Below are 17,199 nucleotides of genomic sequence, written 5' to 3'. Positions count from 1 at the left end.
AGTTCCAATAACTCCCTCCCTTTAAACCATTGTGACGTTTCCAGCCGTGCTTGAATGGTGTTATGTTGATGTAGGTAGTGTTCATAGTACTAACATGGTGTAAAGATCCTCTGACAGATGCTGCATATCAATTGTTCCAAACATGAAACACTCTCTCACTCTTTCTTAGAATTACCAAAATTACATCTGAAATGATGTAATTTATAGCGATTCTGCCAATGATAACGTTTTGTAACAGGACCCTTTTTCATCACCATCTTAGCACATTGTCACTCTTTTCACAAGAGTAGATGAACCTAAGGGAAAGGAGAAATGGAGGGAGGGTTTTGAGGGAGTCAACTTATGCTTCCTGTATTAGATTATGAAGGCTAATCAAGACATGCCTGGATAAATCTTCCACAGCTTGTCTTCAATAGCGTTTGTTTGAATATTTTGCGAAAAAAATTCATCAATTTGTCAAGTCTGGTGGCAATTTGAACATCTGACTTGGTGCATGCCATTTCCTCTAAGCATCAAATACATGTTGATTGAGATGCACATCTTGGACGGCTGTCTGTGTGACTCCCTAGTGCAACAGATGAAAGGATTAGCATGATGTAGTTTGCCTGTCCTATTCTATTGATGTGTTTCACTTATGCGATTGGCCGTTGATTGTCACTGAAAATATCATGGACAGTTGTCTTAATCAGCCTTCTCCAAAGTGTCATTTCCACCCTTGCCATATACTTGACCCCATGTTGACCATTGACCCCATGTTGACCATTGACCCATGTGACCATTGACCCCAAAACACTTACTTGGGCCACCCACTCAAGGACAGCTATGGTTACCAATGTAACAATTTGACAGAACACCCCAGTTAATATCCGATAATAAGGGCATAATCACATAGCAAACATAGGAACATGTAACAGTTTGCTAGATGAGGTTTCAAAGATTACATTGAGTCACCACTAACTGGCACAGATAATACCCTACACATCACATGGATTCACTGTTACAAGGCTGAGCAACTCTGAGCATATCAGACTTCAAAATATTTTGAAGTCTGATATGCTCCGCGTTTGTCAACGTGCAATCATATACTTCCATGTAACATAACCATACTTCGGCCAGCTGCTACTGTAACAGCCAATTGTCCGGCATGATGATTGCTGGTTGATTGACCTATTTGTTTGTGACCTTTGACCTGCAGGCATTGTTTCCCTACTCTCCATGACAAAGTTTAACTCAGAAATCAAGTGCAATCACCTTTGGATAATCATTTCTGATCTTTAAATTTATTTTTGTTTTTTGGTTTGACTCTTTATATCGGGTAGACAAATAGTGGGATTGTTCATTTATATTTAAATTTTCTGTCATAACATGTCTAATGTTTCAGGTATTTTTTTCATTTTAATACATTTTATAACAGGTCTTCTGATTCTTCAACAGATGTTTAATTTTTGAATCACCAAGTTCAATAAAATTTAGTACAAAAAAAAAAGCATGTAAGCAATAATACCATTTTCACTGCTCTGACTATTGCATATAACAGTATATGTTGCAATTGCCCTGGTCTGAGAGGCCAATTAATATGCATGGGTTTGTTTGTACCGCCATCTGGTGATCTTGCAGGCGGCGTACCAAATCTTCAGAACATGTTGCTTCCTTTTATTCCAGGGTAGAACCATTGTTGAACAATTTTTTTTGAAAGCAAAAAAAAATTGTATTGATGACTAAATTCAAGTCACATGAATATTTAGGCCAAAGTAATTAAATTCTTTGTTTTGCGTCCCCACCCGCGTAGGTTTTTAAGGTTTTCATGAAAAACACACACAATGCATTTGAATAGGAAATTTTGGGACATGACCGCTTAGCTTTTCTGAACTAAAATTTTGTTACAATTTTTTATTTGCTGCAATCAAATTACATTGTGTTAATTTTCTTGTGTGTGTTTTTCAGCCGCTTAGACGCGTACCTTTTCCCATTTAGAGTGGACGCAAAACAAAGAATTTAATTACTTTGGCCTTACCCAAGTTATTGCAAAAGTGAGCAATTACATCTTACATTGGGGGGGGGGGGAGACCCATGAACTTAAAATGTAGAGATCTGAAAACCAAATAGTAAAAAGTAATACAAAACAGCAGTGAGCATACACATTTAAAACCCTATTGTGATTTGAATAGCAGGAATATTGCCGCCGGATTGATGACCTTCAAGTCCTATTGTAATTGAATAATTGAAATCAATCTTGCACAGATTTGACACACAAGCTGAAGAGTTAAAACACCGGTTCATCTGAACAACACCTGGTCTGAAGATGCGTCGCTCGAGGGCGCTCTCTTCACTCCCCACCCTCACCCTCCTTGTAAGGGGTGCTAGAGAGCGCCCTCGAGCGACGCATCTTTCAGTCTAAAGAACACCTGGCTCAATTTTAATCACAACTAAGGTTTTCTCAGAGGTCGTCCTACAGATTTATGAAGCAAGTAGACTCCCTAGGATCTTGTTGATTTGTAAAATTTTCCAGCGTGGGCCCAAAACACTGACTGGCGGCTGGTGGGTCGGAACTGGAGGGAAGCAAATTAAACTCTGCAAATAAAACTTGGCAATTGCAAAATATTTTTTCTGACGTCTGTCAGTCAAAGCAAATTAAATGTTATATATGCAAATTATGCTTGCAACGCTGTCACGTGATGGCACTTTCTTTTCTCAAAACCACAGACCCTCGGGGACCGTGTCAAAACCGCTGCAATCTTGAAATATTGAAATGAAATGAAGTGTGGTTAATGGTGGGCTGTGTTTTATTAACCGAGGCATCGATATCATTAATGCATGCAATGGTATGATAAATTCCTCGCTATGTAGCCATGGCTTCAGGGACACATTTCATCGTTGATCATAGCATCGTAGCATCGTATTGATCTATCATGTGGGTGGTATATTTCAACTCTTTGAATAAAGTATTTCGTTCATCAGAGCGAATTCTTTCATCGGTCTAACATGTTAAAATCACTGGACTGGGGAAAACACGTATTTACTACGGACACTCCTTGCATGTCTTCGTAAAGCGGATTTGTTTGTTTGTCTTGACGTTTTGTTCTCACCGAGTAAAGTTACAATCAGTTCTCATGACCAGATTAAATCCATAACTAGGTTAGATGATAGATGCAGCATGCTGATAAAACGTTTACGCAAGATTGTCAAGGGCAGTGCAAGACCAAAACACCAAAGTTTGGTAGAATAAACCTTTATTAGCAATACAATAAAACACCTACCCACCCCTGGGGACGGACACGTAGGCGACCCCTACGGGCAGGTCTTGCTGTGAGGTGGCTGGACACTACCAGCAGATTGGTGGCGCTCTCACCGCTGCTGCCCACAGGCACTTTGAATACTGGTATTCTGTGTAGGCTACAGTAAGTAAACCTACAGGAATACCAAATCGAAGAGCACGTGCGCTTGTGCTGCTTTCAGATATACGACGACTTGTGCTGGCTTCCAATCGATAAGATCCTTTGCATTCCGCGGTGAAATACCGCTCAATCTACGATGTTCATTGAAATTTGAGCAGACGGCCAGGAGTGTTTCCCACAGCATTCCATAATCAAATTATATACATAGTTGTCTTATGAAGTCATAAAACATGCCTCGTAAAATATGCTCGGAAAAAATCCAGGTTTTTACCATAGTGTGTAAACCTCTATAACTTAAAGAAGAGGCGTAAAATATAGATTTGACTACTTATGGTTTGCCTATTTTAATCCATTCTTTTCATTAAAATAAAAGTGTTCTACAAGTAAAAATATATTTACAATTGAATTGCTAGTGCTACCAAGCGAGACATGTTGTCCATCGCGTTTCCTAAAACAAGACTTAATCATTTTCATGTTTATCAATATAATTATAGATCTATCGACTCCGGGGTCTCAGTTTTGATGATGACTTGACATTCCTGTCTTTCAAATGTGGAGTTTTCTGAGTAATATATCGTTTTAATTCATTAGCAGTGTTTTGTAGTGGAAAACAAAAACATAGTCCGTCCCGCACGGTTTAGTTGGCGGAGGTGTATTGCCTTCCTAACCGAGCATGAGAACATATCCGTAGCTGGCGAAGATGACACGGAGATTACAGTGTTCTTGTGATCGCAAATCTCTACATCGGTTTCTGATGCCGAGACTGTTTTTTGCCAACTGATAACGTGAATTTCAAAGCAAGGACTTTATGGTGCTAAATGACGTAAGTTTTGATGGGGTGTTTGCAACAGTTCCCGAATATTCAATATTCATAGACAAGTTCAATCGATGAAAGTCTTTAAACGGAGGGGTCGTCCCGTCTGCGGCTGCGCGACTCTCTTGTTGACAAAAATTTCCTCTTCCCAGAAATTGGCGATGAATGGCGAGCAAATGCGGACCGAATTCAGCATTTGATGCATTTTCACAGTTCACCAGTTTTGCAGCTTCCAATTTTCACCAAATAAACTTTGGTTATGTCCCTTCGGTTATATGAACCTGCTTCGGCCGCGGTCACCAGTTTTGGTACAGCCGCCATGCTGAAATGTTTGATATACCCAAGGGATGTTGGGATATGTTGTGCATGTACAATAAAAATAACCATTTATGGAACGCTAACAACCTTGAACATGTTTAGCAGACCGCACCCGATTGATGATTTCCTACAGGGAAACATGAATTCTGACAATCATGCAGACAAGTGTATGTCGAATATTACTTCCGTTTGTTGCTAAAGCAAGTAGGCAGTTGATAGATGGTTTATATTTCAGCCATTTTTACCACAATTTCTCGTCGCGTGACGCGACTTTTCAGTCGAGAGACTGTTAAAGAAAAAGCGATCACTCGGTCATACCGCTGCTCAGTTTGAAATATTGACAGTAGATAGAAAAAAACAACTGCCTGGGTTTCACTCTTCGCGTATGTTCTACTCCAACCGTAGAAATTAGGGGTGAAGAGATATCCTCTGTACAAAAGATGATTCTTTTTGTGTTTGAAGGGTTACGGTACTAATTTTTCAAACATAATACAGAAAAGGAAGAATTATATCTTGAAATAATTGCGAATCAGTGGGACTTACATAAAAGCTTCAAATTCCATTGTCATTCGAAGAGCTTATTACAGCGACTGGTTCTGTTTGAACGTTCAGGCATATCGCAAATGTCCGAGTCGAACGTGTCTTTTTATTTAGGCTAATTATTTGTCAATTAAACCACAGTTTAAGCGTAACGCCGCAGATCGTACCGGTAATTCCTCACAACCTGCTCTTCGCTATAGCTCTCACTCATTCTCTCTCTCTCTCTCTCTCTCTCTCTCTCTCTCTCTCTCTCTCTCTCTCTCTCTCTCTCTCTCTCTCTCTCTCTCTCTCTCTCTCTCCACATTTGAATAAATTTAATCTACTTTTTTTTCTGTCTGTCAGATTCAATACACGGGAGCAAGTATGAACTCGGCACGTTCGTTCGGACCTGCAGTAATTATGAATTCATGGCAGGACCATTGGGTAAGTGTGATTGTCTATTCTACAATGGATGCGTGGAAGACATAGTGGATTACACACTGAATTCATATCACCATTATCAAAGCTGATTAGAGCCGAAAATTGTGATAAAAATATCATGTCCTAGCAAGTACACACATTATTGTGTATGCGTACGATTTTATGTATGTATGTATGTATGTATGTATGTATGTATGTATGTATGTATGTATGTATGTATGTATGTATGTATGTATGTATGTATGTATGTATGTGTGTATGTGTGTATGTGTGTATGTGTGTATATATGTATGTATGTATCAAACAATCAATCAATTTGTCAATCCTGTCTGTTTGTCCCACTATGTGACAACAAATATATTGAAATCATCGATGGCATCATTTTACCAGATGCAACCGTCTTTGCATTTAGTGAGATGCTCCGAGTGCGATAGCAATTTCGAATTTCACGGCAACGGTGACGGTTCCAGTTTGTGCGTCACCCTCATTCTAGGGTTTGCAAAATGCCAATTAGAAACAATATATTGTATGCTCGTCTTTTCAGATCTACTGGGCAGGCCCCGTTCTTGGTGGCATTACGGCCGGTGTCGTCTATGAGTACTTGTTTTCAGCCAAAACTACAAAGGATACTATTAGTAACTGTATGCTTGCCAGCAAGGAAGTTGAACTCGTAGAAGAAAAGGTCTCAACGGTTTAAAGCCACCTATCTCAGGAAATCTCACGAGAAATTTCTGCCGTACCCCAAACTGATAAATCGTCATATTTTCACGTATTTAGGCCTTACATAGAATGCACATCATATAACCATAAAGAGATGGGGAGGGAGGCAGTGTAGACTGATTTTTATCAGCTATGTCCCAAAAGATAACGAAGTTGACCATGGCCTGTAGGTGGCGTTCTAGAAGGCCATTGAAAGGCTTTGTGTCCCTCTCTGAGAGAATCCTTGTGAACACAGCTAATACCAAATTATAGCCAGATTTTATTTGACATTAGTAACGCAAAAAGGTAGTCGATCGTCAGATAAACTTTTCCGAGAGGTGTGTTACCTAGTGTCGCACGAAATTCTTCTGGTCTTGAAGATACATATTGTTGATTTTATAAGCTCATTATCATGGTTAAAACATTGTAATCTCACTATTTGATCGATCATAGTCTCGGATATATAGGCTATCATTTCGTTTCTGAGTCTCTACCAAAGTTAAGTTGTATCTGTCTTGCTGGTGAAACCAGCGTTGAATTGATTCGAGATTTTGTGTGTCATATTTCTGTTTTGCTTTTTCTTAAAAGTATTAATATTAATCGAATCTTTTGAATTAACGCCGTTTATGCTTTTACTGTATATCACATCTGACGGCTTGCGACATATGATATATTTTAATGTTGAGATAAACAGATATATTTTAATGTTGAGATAAACAATATTCAGGTATTTTGGGTTCATGTGGCAGAGGGTGTACAAGAATGAGTTTATGCAGTTTTTTATTTGACACATTTTTACGAAGTTGCTAGGCAAATTATGAATATTTTTGAATGAGAATTTTATTCAAAGGCAGTTCGACTGCAAAATATTTTTGGCGATTTTAGCCATACATGTTTACCCCCACTTTCGCATATACAGGGATATTAAGAATAAGGACAGCGTTCGCTGGCTGAACACAGAGGGCGCACTTATTTTTAAATTGCGATTTTAATTTCTGCCCTGGAACTGTCCTGCGGTTTACGCCCTTTGAATAGGTGCTACGATGTCGAAACGACATCCCGAAGGAAGTCGTGTCGAAAGTCCTTTAATTCAGTAGTTAGTCATTGGGTATTTGGTTTCATTTCACTGCATTTTAATCGATGCCACTGTGCTGAGCAAGTTAAGGTGAACAACTGTAACCTGAATGTGCCGGAAACACAGTTACACGAGCATAGCTCGAAGCCGTAAGTTCGATTCCCTGTAGTTGAAACCATTGCAAAATTTATATCATATTCCGAATTCTCACCCACAGTTTGGTCTAGTTTTGAAGTTTTATAACTCTAGCATTATCACCCTATTCTGTTTGACAGGATGCAAGTTTCCATTTTATTTATTTCCGGAGTCACCGTACGCTTCTGTATTATATTCTACGTCAATTTAAGGAAAAAGGTGAATTATGTAAAGATATAATAAATTTTAGAGAAGAATTTTCTAGGATATGGTGGTTGGGTACTTCCACATCTAATGCCTTTAAAATGCGACTGAGAGTTGAGATATCAATCGAGTAATATTTACATTTCTCGTAAATAAAATTTGATTTTTCTTTTTATCGCTGTGTCTGTGTTGCGTGTACTTTGGTGTAAGAATACTTTACAGTTTTTCTCCAGTGGGTGTATGTACGGATTTTACAACTGAAAGCGTATGCGCGAGTGGATTTTTCGTATATAACTGAAGGGGTTAATCAGTAAATCTTTTTTTTTTCGCCTTGAAGATTTTGTATTATTTTTCCAGTATAGGCAGACCATGTAAATTTCCGATTTTTACATAATATTTTATAAAAAAACTTGGTAAAAGCGGCGCTGTTTAAACAAATAATATATTCACACTTTTCACTGCGCAGATTGTTTCTTTTTCATTAAGGCCAAAATAAATAAATAAATAAATACATAAATGAATGAATGAATGAATGAATGAATGAATAAATAAATAAATAAATTGTGCTGTTCCGATAACATGGCTTTCAAAAATAGGGTAGGTAAGTCAGCAGGAATTTTTTTCGCAAAATATTTTTATTTTTAAATATGCATTTTTCAGGGGTTCAGGGCGGTCAAACACTGGCCACAACATTTCCAGAAAAATGTATCATACAAATAAAAGGGAAAAAACATAAAAGACATCCTCGTTCAAGTAAAAATCAAATGCCAAGTAAGGAACGCGTGATTTTACGGGTTTTTCTTTCTTCCTTTTACTTCCGTGTTTACGTAGCTCTAAAAAAATTAGGGTCGGCAGGTAAAAAATAGGGTAGGTCGAGTTATCGGAACAGCACATTTTTTTTGTTCGGCCTAATCACGCCTCGCTGAATCGAACAGTTCAACCAAAAGTGTAAAAGCAATAATATAAGCCAGCGACTTATAATTTAAAACACTTGAGTGTGTTTTTTTCGCGGGGGGGGGGGGGGGGCAGGGTACCCTCCGGATGGTTAATTGCAAGTTTCACCTCATAGAGTGTCACTCAACTACCTTACCTGCCAGTGCTACCGTGATGCGTCTACCGAGACGAACGAGTACGTACCTTCAAATCAGCACAGTGGTGAGTGGTTTCAACCGACCAGGTGGATTCTCACCGACTCAAATACGAGGATCCCCCACAAGATCATTTTTAAGGTTTTGTGAAAATGGCCAGTTTACGAACAAACTAATAATAAGGCAAAGTTTCAAACTTTATCAGAGGCATAATAAAGATTTTTTTTAAATGAGGCAAGTCGCTGTAAACAGTATCCGATTCCCTTCATTCGGTTTTGAGGCCTGTCGCAATGGTAAGGAATTACGAATAATATAGTTATCAACACATCGTGAATAACGCGTACGTCACTCTCAAGTTTAGAGAAGCAGAGTTAGGAATTGGAGAAACATATCACCAAAACTTCAAAGATAAGTGAAATTCAAATTGGCCTGTAATCTTCTGTGTTGTGGTATGGAGAAAAGCGAATTTTCGATGTTGACAAAAACCAATGCAGCGAACACTTCATTTACTCCAAGGGATCATTTAAATTGGGTTGACCTAAGCAACTGACCAGCTTGTTACTGCAGACATTTGAGAGTCTGAATATTTGTCCCTGAGGGCCTAGTCTATACCTTTAAGACGTAAACTGTGATCATAAATTTTCAAACTTTAGATCTACCGAATCGGAGAATAATCATTTCCGATGCGCGAAAGACACTTGGCAAACTCTAATGAAATGCCTGTCCGTTGGCTCTTTCTCGCAGCCCAGTCATTTCATCATTTCAATATAGTTTCTTACTTTCGTGCGTTCCAGTTCTTACTGCACAGATTTGTCATAATTTGGTATATTTGTACATGTTTTACTATCTAGTTCTGAACATATACACACCGAATAGGGCCATTTGTTGATGACGTCATCATTCTTTCAATAATATGCAGAAATAAATATTTGTCCACAAATTTAGGTTTTAGAAATATGGCCTGCACCATAGACCCTCGAGAAACTCGAGGGTCTATGCTTGCACGAGCGACGAAATTACAACTTAATTGGCGACTGCCAATGTTATGATGAAAACTGAAAAGACATTAACGGCTCAGACAGCAGACTGCAACATCTGCCAACACTGATAAAGTTTGTTCGAATTTCCAGCAGCAGTGCTGTGTTCTTTTTCAAATTATGATTTGAAAAAATGCGAAAGTTCAAAACATAAAAATCCTCTCAAATAGACAAACAGGGAAATAAATTAGGTTGGCACACAAGGTATATGACCCATATTGTTATCAAGAAGAAACGCGAGGATTGAAGTATAGGGGTTCAATGTCCTCGACGACCAACCTATTACACCTGTCAGAGGCTTTTTATTGCCCGCCGAACGTTCGGACCATGCAAAAGCACATTTGCGAAATTTATGACAACTGCGCTTTCTTTTTTATATTTGATGGACTGGGAATGACATAAACGGATTTTTTTTTGGAAAATTACTGAAACGAAGACATAAACGGAGCAGAAGTACGTATTTTTTCAACCAGTGAACGACCCTGTTTGAATCAGCGTACGCGTGTAAGATTTTAGGGATTTGAGAACTCCACTGCAGGGTCCTTACTCCGTTAAAAGATACGTACTTTTCCCGCAATATAATAAACTGTAAATCATGTCAGTTCAATGTCGACAGATAAAGTATGAAAATGTCCGCATCTCGACAAATAAATTTTGAAATGTTTCGTCACTTCCACTTACCTTGAAACAGACGTCCGAAATACCAAATCCTTCGCACGCACATTCAAATTTGGCAGCCTGTCCAACAGAGGGCGCTATCAAATTACCAATGACACACAACACTTCACAGTAGGCGCTCAGCAGATCGACGTAGTCTAAAATCACAACTTCGATGATATATAGCATTCCTAACATGATCTACATGGCGTTTTTCTCGGCGTCATTACAAGCACACCCTAAACTTATTTTAGTCGGCGTCCATTTTAATTTTGACACTGCAATCTATGCTAATCGTACTAAACCCTCCCTAAGTTTTCACCCCACATCGCACACATTTCTGAATGTTACTCGGTAATGCAAACTTTTTCAAATCAAACCAGACTTATTCGTGTGTACAGGAACATCACAGTTTGAGTTGCTTCAAGGTATATTCCCACATAATTTTAGGGGGCAGCAGTTGTAATTTCTTATTTTTTTTTCAACATTTCTGTTTTTAATATCAACAAATACTTCTTGTTCTACTCCCAAAAGAAAGCGGACACGTACACACACAATACCAGCTTGTCAACTCAGTCTGTACATGTGTAAGACTGCAATGCAATGTTATTGTTCACAAGTAACTTCTGGTCCAGACTCGAATTCACATGTAAGAAAAGAATTGTAAAAATTTGAGTCCAATTATCTCTCCCCGAGGCGCATCCCCCCCTCCCCCACCCACCGATAAAATTGCGAGAATACAACCTGGAGCACATTTTCAGTGGTAAATTTTATTGAGAAAAGACAAGAACAGTACATTCAAAATCTGCACATCTACCACTGAATAATGAATAACATATACAGCAATTTACCTGGGTACTCGCTAATAAAAGCAATAAAGAAGCAGCCAGCATATACATGTACACGTTTGGCACAAAGTCTGTTTAAACTGAACTTACAGAGAGTGAATAACCTAAGATTTTAATGATATAACAAATATACATTCTTTTACCATTTCACCAATGTGGTTTAGCCCAAATCTCATATTGGGAAGTGGTACTGTGCACAGCGAAAAGGGGTGAGACAGTTTATCCTATTCACCCCTCATTCCCTGTGAACAGGTCCACACTCACCATTGACAACAACAGGTTTGGGTCAAACCATGGTGGTGAAAGGGTTACAATTCTATTCGATAGAAATTTTAGACAATCACCTTGGTAATTGGGATACTGAATTTGGAAAAGAAGCTATCCAGGGACCACAGTAAATTCATTTTAAACAGATCAAACCCTACATGCAAATATACATCAAGGAAAAGCCAATATTCTACATATAAATAATAAATTACACTTCTTAATTACACGACAGTCTACATTAATCCTAAGAACTGGGAAAGTGACTCTCTTCTTCAAATTTCAAAGATCATCTGCTGTCTGTGTGTCCCATGCATTGGGAAGTCGTATGCACTTTTTTACACCACAAAGGATCCCCGCACTGCAGACTAAAAAATTGCTAACATTTTAAGCAAAATATATATTACAGCACTGTGCTACTTGACTCTGAAAATCCACAAAAACCCTACCTACGGGAGCAGGTCTTCTTTTTTTTTTACAGGAAGTCAAAATCTCTGCAGAACACTAGAAGTAATTATACAAAATTAGATTCACAAAATACATAGCACGAGACAAAAATACACCTGGCAACTACTGTCATGTCCCTTCTCAAGTTGCGTCCGACACTGCACACATACCAATGTGCACAAGTTGCATCTGAAGAAGAAAGACACGTTTACAAAACTGACACAGAATAAGATATGATAATACACTTTGAATAAACAAGAATGTCAAAAAAAAAATTCATAAATGACAATAAATTTCTTTTCAGAAATCTTCAAAAACAGATTTGTATCATAATCTCTCTGATGAAAAAGTTCATATACTGATGGATTTTTCGGTTGACTAGAAAAATAAATCTATTCTTTGTTTTCTTTATATTTATTTTTCTTCATCGATGACTCACAAATATTTAGGTACTGTGGAGTTAAAATGTCAAAAAGATTGGTACCACTACAGTAATACAATAAATGCGAGTATGACTTTTTATTGTAATTTATAATTCATTTAACGAGGGCGCTGTTCCATTCCCCAAATCAAAGAGTATACACTATCTTGTTTCTTCACACAAATAAAAAGTACCCACACACTAGTAATGTACAATTACTACCGAAGATTTACTTGAAACACAGAAAAAAAAAAGCGACTTTTTGGGTGAATTTCATTCACTCATAGTGGCATTCCAAGCCCTATTTTGATTTAGTACACAGAAATGCCTCTATCGTATTTTTGAACAATTCATCTCTCTGGAACACTAGTCTTAAAACGAACCCATCACCATGGAAGTCTATAATTACAGCAAATCCAGTGGAATGAATAACAGCAAACAATACAATGTTGCACAGGTAGCTTGTTTTATCACAAATGAATGACACAGAGAAACACCTGTTCACCAAAATTAATGACAGTCCATGAAACCCAAAATGCCCGTCCGATATGCATACAAGCATGACAGTTCATTACAGACCCCTTTCCCCCTACATATATGTCCATGGACATTTGTAAAATCTGTTACCAAACGAGCTTGACACAGTTACTGACAATGAAAAACTCCTTCATTCTAAGACAGTTCATCAAAGGAAAACTTGAAACTTTCACACCTATTCTCCTTCTCAATTTTTGATAGCAAAGTACTCATCATAAAGTATACTTTTGGCCAATTTGAAAACAAAATAAACAACGGAGTAAACCTCATAATGGTCGTTTCTTTGCTCTCTTAAATGTGCCTTTTTGATAAATAATTAGAAATATGCCCCCTAAGACAGTGTTGAATAACAATATAGCTATGAAATTATATCCCAGCATGCTTTCAAGTTGTATGACATTATTTTTGGGCAGATCAGACCCTGAATGAACACAATTTACAGTGTTCTCCTGTGTGTTTTAAGGCACATTAAAAGAATACTGATAATTCAATAAGTGGCAGAAACTTTGACGGAAAAATCACACTGGATATGAAAACTGACTGTATCAGATTAATGCCCTCTGGGTAAAACTGCATGTGTTACGTGAGCTAATGAAGACAGACCACTTTTTATTAGACTTCACCAATGCCCACTGGCTGTGTTACTGAATTCATGAACCATGTTATGTAATGCAAACGAATCGTTACTCAGAACTTAAGCGGGGAACAGTAAATTTTGATATGTTTAATGAAGGTAAGCCGTAAAACCTTGATTGACTCACTAATCTGTTCTGTCTGAGCATTCACAAAGTAGAGTTCACAATGCTATGCCGACTACAAATACATAAAATCAACATTTTCTTATCACATGACTCACAGTAATTAAAATCATTTATACGACAGAGTACGACTTGCACCATTAAGAAACATTTTTGGACTGATTGAAGATTTTTAGACCGGCAGTGATTATTTTATTTGATACTATCCTTGAGGAATTAAACTTTTAATCTACAGTGCATAGTCAAGAACACCTTTCATGGTTCTTGCACACAGCAACCCTAAGACTGAATTTTTTTTGTGTACTGAAAAAATTCCACTCAACACCTGACTTTTATTTTATGGGTTAAAATTGGCAAACTGTCTTGCATTGCTATTCAGTGTAAGGTTTCATTTTAAATTCATCAAAATTCACAAATTTTGTTGATAATTAAGTCAAACAAACGGTACAACACGCTTACTAACAAACAGTGCAACCTCTCTCGTCACTTGACGTGAATGATGTGTAAAAATACAAAGCTGTGCATTATAACTGTGATCAAACTCATACTACAACTCTCACTGTTGCATTAAAGGGATACAGTCATCGGACTGCGCTCAAAGGTCGTACGGGACCCATATGACCAATGTAAACACTGTATCCGAGGTACAATGGTGATGATGAAAGTTGAAATATGTCTGTCATAATCTACATAGTATAGTTATATCATGCATGAAATACATTGTTTTTCAAACGAGAAACTTGCACAGGCGCAGTTCCGACAATGGTTTCCCTTTAATATGCACGGGCAGATAGGAAATTCAAGATTTCTTCACCAAATGCTGATGAAAAAACAGAAAGTGATGATCACGAAAACAGGAACTTGGGTAATACACTCGTTTTTGAGTCTCAGATTATGTACATTATAAAATTCATTTCATGTTTTTGCATTTTGTCAGAGAACTGATGAACTCCTTTTTCTATCTTACCTGGGAAAGCCTTGTCATCGACTCAAAAGGCAAAAATCAAGAAGTTCACTATGAAGCACGGTCACTCCACAAAGGGACGATTCCTTGATAGGAAAATGTCTTGAATGCAGAAAATTGACAAAAATGCTGAAAATCTGTATTTAAACTTCATAAAAGGAAATATGATACTATCATATGTTCAAATAAGAATCAAGAATTGAAAAAAGGGAGAAAAAAACATGCAGTATACACAACTAAGTATACTTTTGAAAAATTTCCTAACCCTACTCGTTCAAGACATGAGTGTAAGTTGGCCGGACATATTTTTCTAGTCTTTGTTTACCTTATAAGGAAAAAAAATACTGAGGACATGTCTCAAGAGTTCAGGAAATTGTCACAGAATGAATTCTATATTATTGAATAAAATGTTACCATGCCTTGTAGTGTCTCATATTACATGGGATTCATTTCGTTAGAAACCATTGATCTGGCTAGAAATAAAAACTTACAGAATCATCATACCAATTTCAGGCAGTGAACAGGATACTAACCATTCTCTAATTTTTGACTGCGGTCAGGAACTAGTTTATCTGAACAGTCAGCCTCTGGTCTTCTTGTCTTTTTGTGCGCCATTTACACAGTTCATGGCTACTCAAAACAGCCTCTGAGGAGTAGAGTCCAGAAAAATGACGACCGGTACAGGTGTATGTTTTGTAACTTTTGATCAAAACCAACAGACTAAGGACCACATGACAGCAATATCACAAATTTGATTTCACCTCATGATGGTAGTCTATGCTGGTAGTCTATGCTGAATAGACTTGTCATGACGGCAGTCTATGCTGAATAGACTGTTGTCATGACGGTAGTCTATGCTGAATAGACTGTTGTCATGAAATATGTAGACTTACTTAAATAAAGGCCTCTACGGAAAATTGGCCGTGAAAAGATGCTAGGTGCAGACCGTGAAATCTGCAAGTCCCAGTCATTTTTTTAAACTTTGCTGAAAATTCAAGAGGCTTGACGATTCTACAGTGTGGCATCCAAGTTGAAATGACAGACTAAGTCACTGGATAAAAAGTGTCAATGGAGTATAACATAAAACTCTGCAAAATATAACTGTCAACTACAAATTCCTTTCTCGACTGTCAATCACTATCCTTATCATAGCCTAAACTTTAACCCTTTCACCACCATGGTTTGGCCCAAACCCTATTGTTATCAATGGTGAATGGGGACCTCTTTACAGGTAAATTGGGGTTGAATGGGTTAAACTTTATAAACATACATCCACACATACATACATACATACAGACGCCACTGACTCACCATATAAGCTCTTTTTGGTATTTATATACATACCAAATATGAGCTAAAAATGTGACAGTCTGACATTGATTCCAGCAAAATACCGGAAGACAATGTTGAAGATTATTAGAAAATAAAAGCCTATGTTTGTTTTCATTATAGATCGATATGCGTTTACAGCAAAATCCATCCTGTCAGGCCTATCACTTCCCTATCTGCAAAAATCAGTCAAAAATGGTATCAAGTCAAAACCTCAACGCATTTTCACATACTTGACATGCTATTTAAAAGCAGGTTTTGTCAGTAAAAATCATGCAGCCTACATTTTCAAAATGTTCAGGTCTTTGTTAAAATGCAACATATGGGACATGTGTACGACTCAATGATTTTAACGAACTTGACCTGATGGTTGCATATGAACTTGGCAGGATAATGGTTAAACAGAGGAACAGGATGCTTGTCTGAAACAATAATCGCACTTGCATCACTAGGATTTGAAATACAAATTCTGTCAATTACAAAATGTTTCCACTGAATTTTTCTAAAATCTGACTCTCTACAATTGAAATCACTATCCACACCATACCACACTAAAATGAACCATATATGTATGCGTATGTAAGATCGCCAATGAACTGTCTGTGCAGGATCATCAGTCAAAGGTCATCACCACAAACGACCTCCCGATACAAAGATGGCGGAAATCCTAATGCTGTACAGGTAATGCGTGAAGTCTGCCTTTCTGTCTTGACTTGAAGCTTTCTAGCCGAGTGGCATGTGTTCTGTCGGGGCACACTCACAAAGTAACTGCCAGAAGATGGTAAAACTCTCTGCAAGAAGAAAGCAAAAGTCAACACTGGAGGTAAGAAAATTGTGCAGAGGTGTGCAATCCACAATCTGACTGAAATCATGATGCCTTATGTTGACTGATTTGAAGTCTGCGATTTTTTCTTTTTGTTTTGTTTGTCTAACCCCCCTTTAATTCTTTATTACAGCCCTGCTGACTCCCTTCAAACAAACCTTATTCAGCATTGTTTTTGAGCCATAAACCTTTTGGGTGTTGCAATTTTTTCGACCAAAAGTTTTGTGCATCATTATACTAAATTTATCAATTTTTCTGTAATTCTTTTGATAATTTCGAATCAAATGGGTATAACATTTCATTGGCCACTGTTTTTCATCAAATTTTTGGCAAAAATCTGAAAAAAATAGACAGGGGTATATTTTATAAAGCCGACAAAAATTGACAGTGGCGCTCAAAGGGTTAACTAGTATCTTGTCTACTATC

At 37.6% G+C, this 17,199-nt stretch overlaps 2 protein-coding genes across 7 annotated transcripts in view; one reads left to right on the top strand and one right to left on the bottom strand.

Moving 5' to 3' along the window:
- Nucleotides 1-7,775, top strand: part of LOC139147836 (aquaporin-4-like) — a 52,459-nt gene extending 44,684 nt beyond the window's left edge. For all 3 annotated transcript variants that reach the window (XM_070719046.1, XM_070719048.1, XM_070719047.1), the window contains exons 2-3: nt 5,410-5,490; nt 6,032-7,775. In XM_070719046.1, coding sequence (XP_070575147.1) covers nt 5,410-5,490; nt 6,032-6,184 — 234 coding nt within the window. In that variant the 3' untranslated portion in view covers nt 6,185-7,775. The remainder of the gene's footprint in view (nt 1-5,409; nt 5,491-6,031) is intronic.
- A 3,357-nt stretch (nt 7,776-11,132) lies between these two features.
- Nucleotides 11,133-17,199, bottom strand: part of LOC139147832 (b(0,+)-type amino acid transporter 1-like) — a 47,803-nt gene continuing 41,736 nt past the window's right edge. For all 4 annotated transcript variants that reach the window (XM_070719041.1, XM_070719042.1, XM_070719043.1 and 1 more), the window contains one exon: nt 11,133-16,741. In XM_070719041.1, coding sequence (XP_070575142.1) covers nt 16,674-16,741 — 68 coding nt within the window. In that variant the 3' untranslated portion in view covers nt 11,133-16,673. The remainder of the gene's footprint in view (nt 16,742-17,199) is intronic.

Source organism: Ptychodera flava, chromosome 13 (genome assembly GCF_041260155.1).
Source record: "Ptychodera flava strain L36383 chromosome 13, AS_Pfla_20210202, whole genome shotgun sequence".
Classification (NCBI taxonomy): domain Eukaryota; kingdom Metazoa; phylum Hemichordata; class Enteropneusta; family Ptychoderidae; genus Ptychodera; species Ptychodera flava.
Note: the sequence above shows the minus strand (reverse complement) of the source record. Positions and strands in the feature narration are given on the sequence as shown.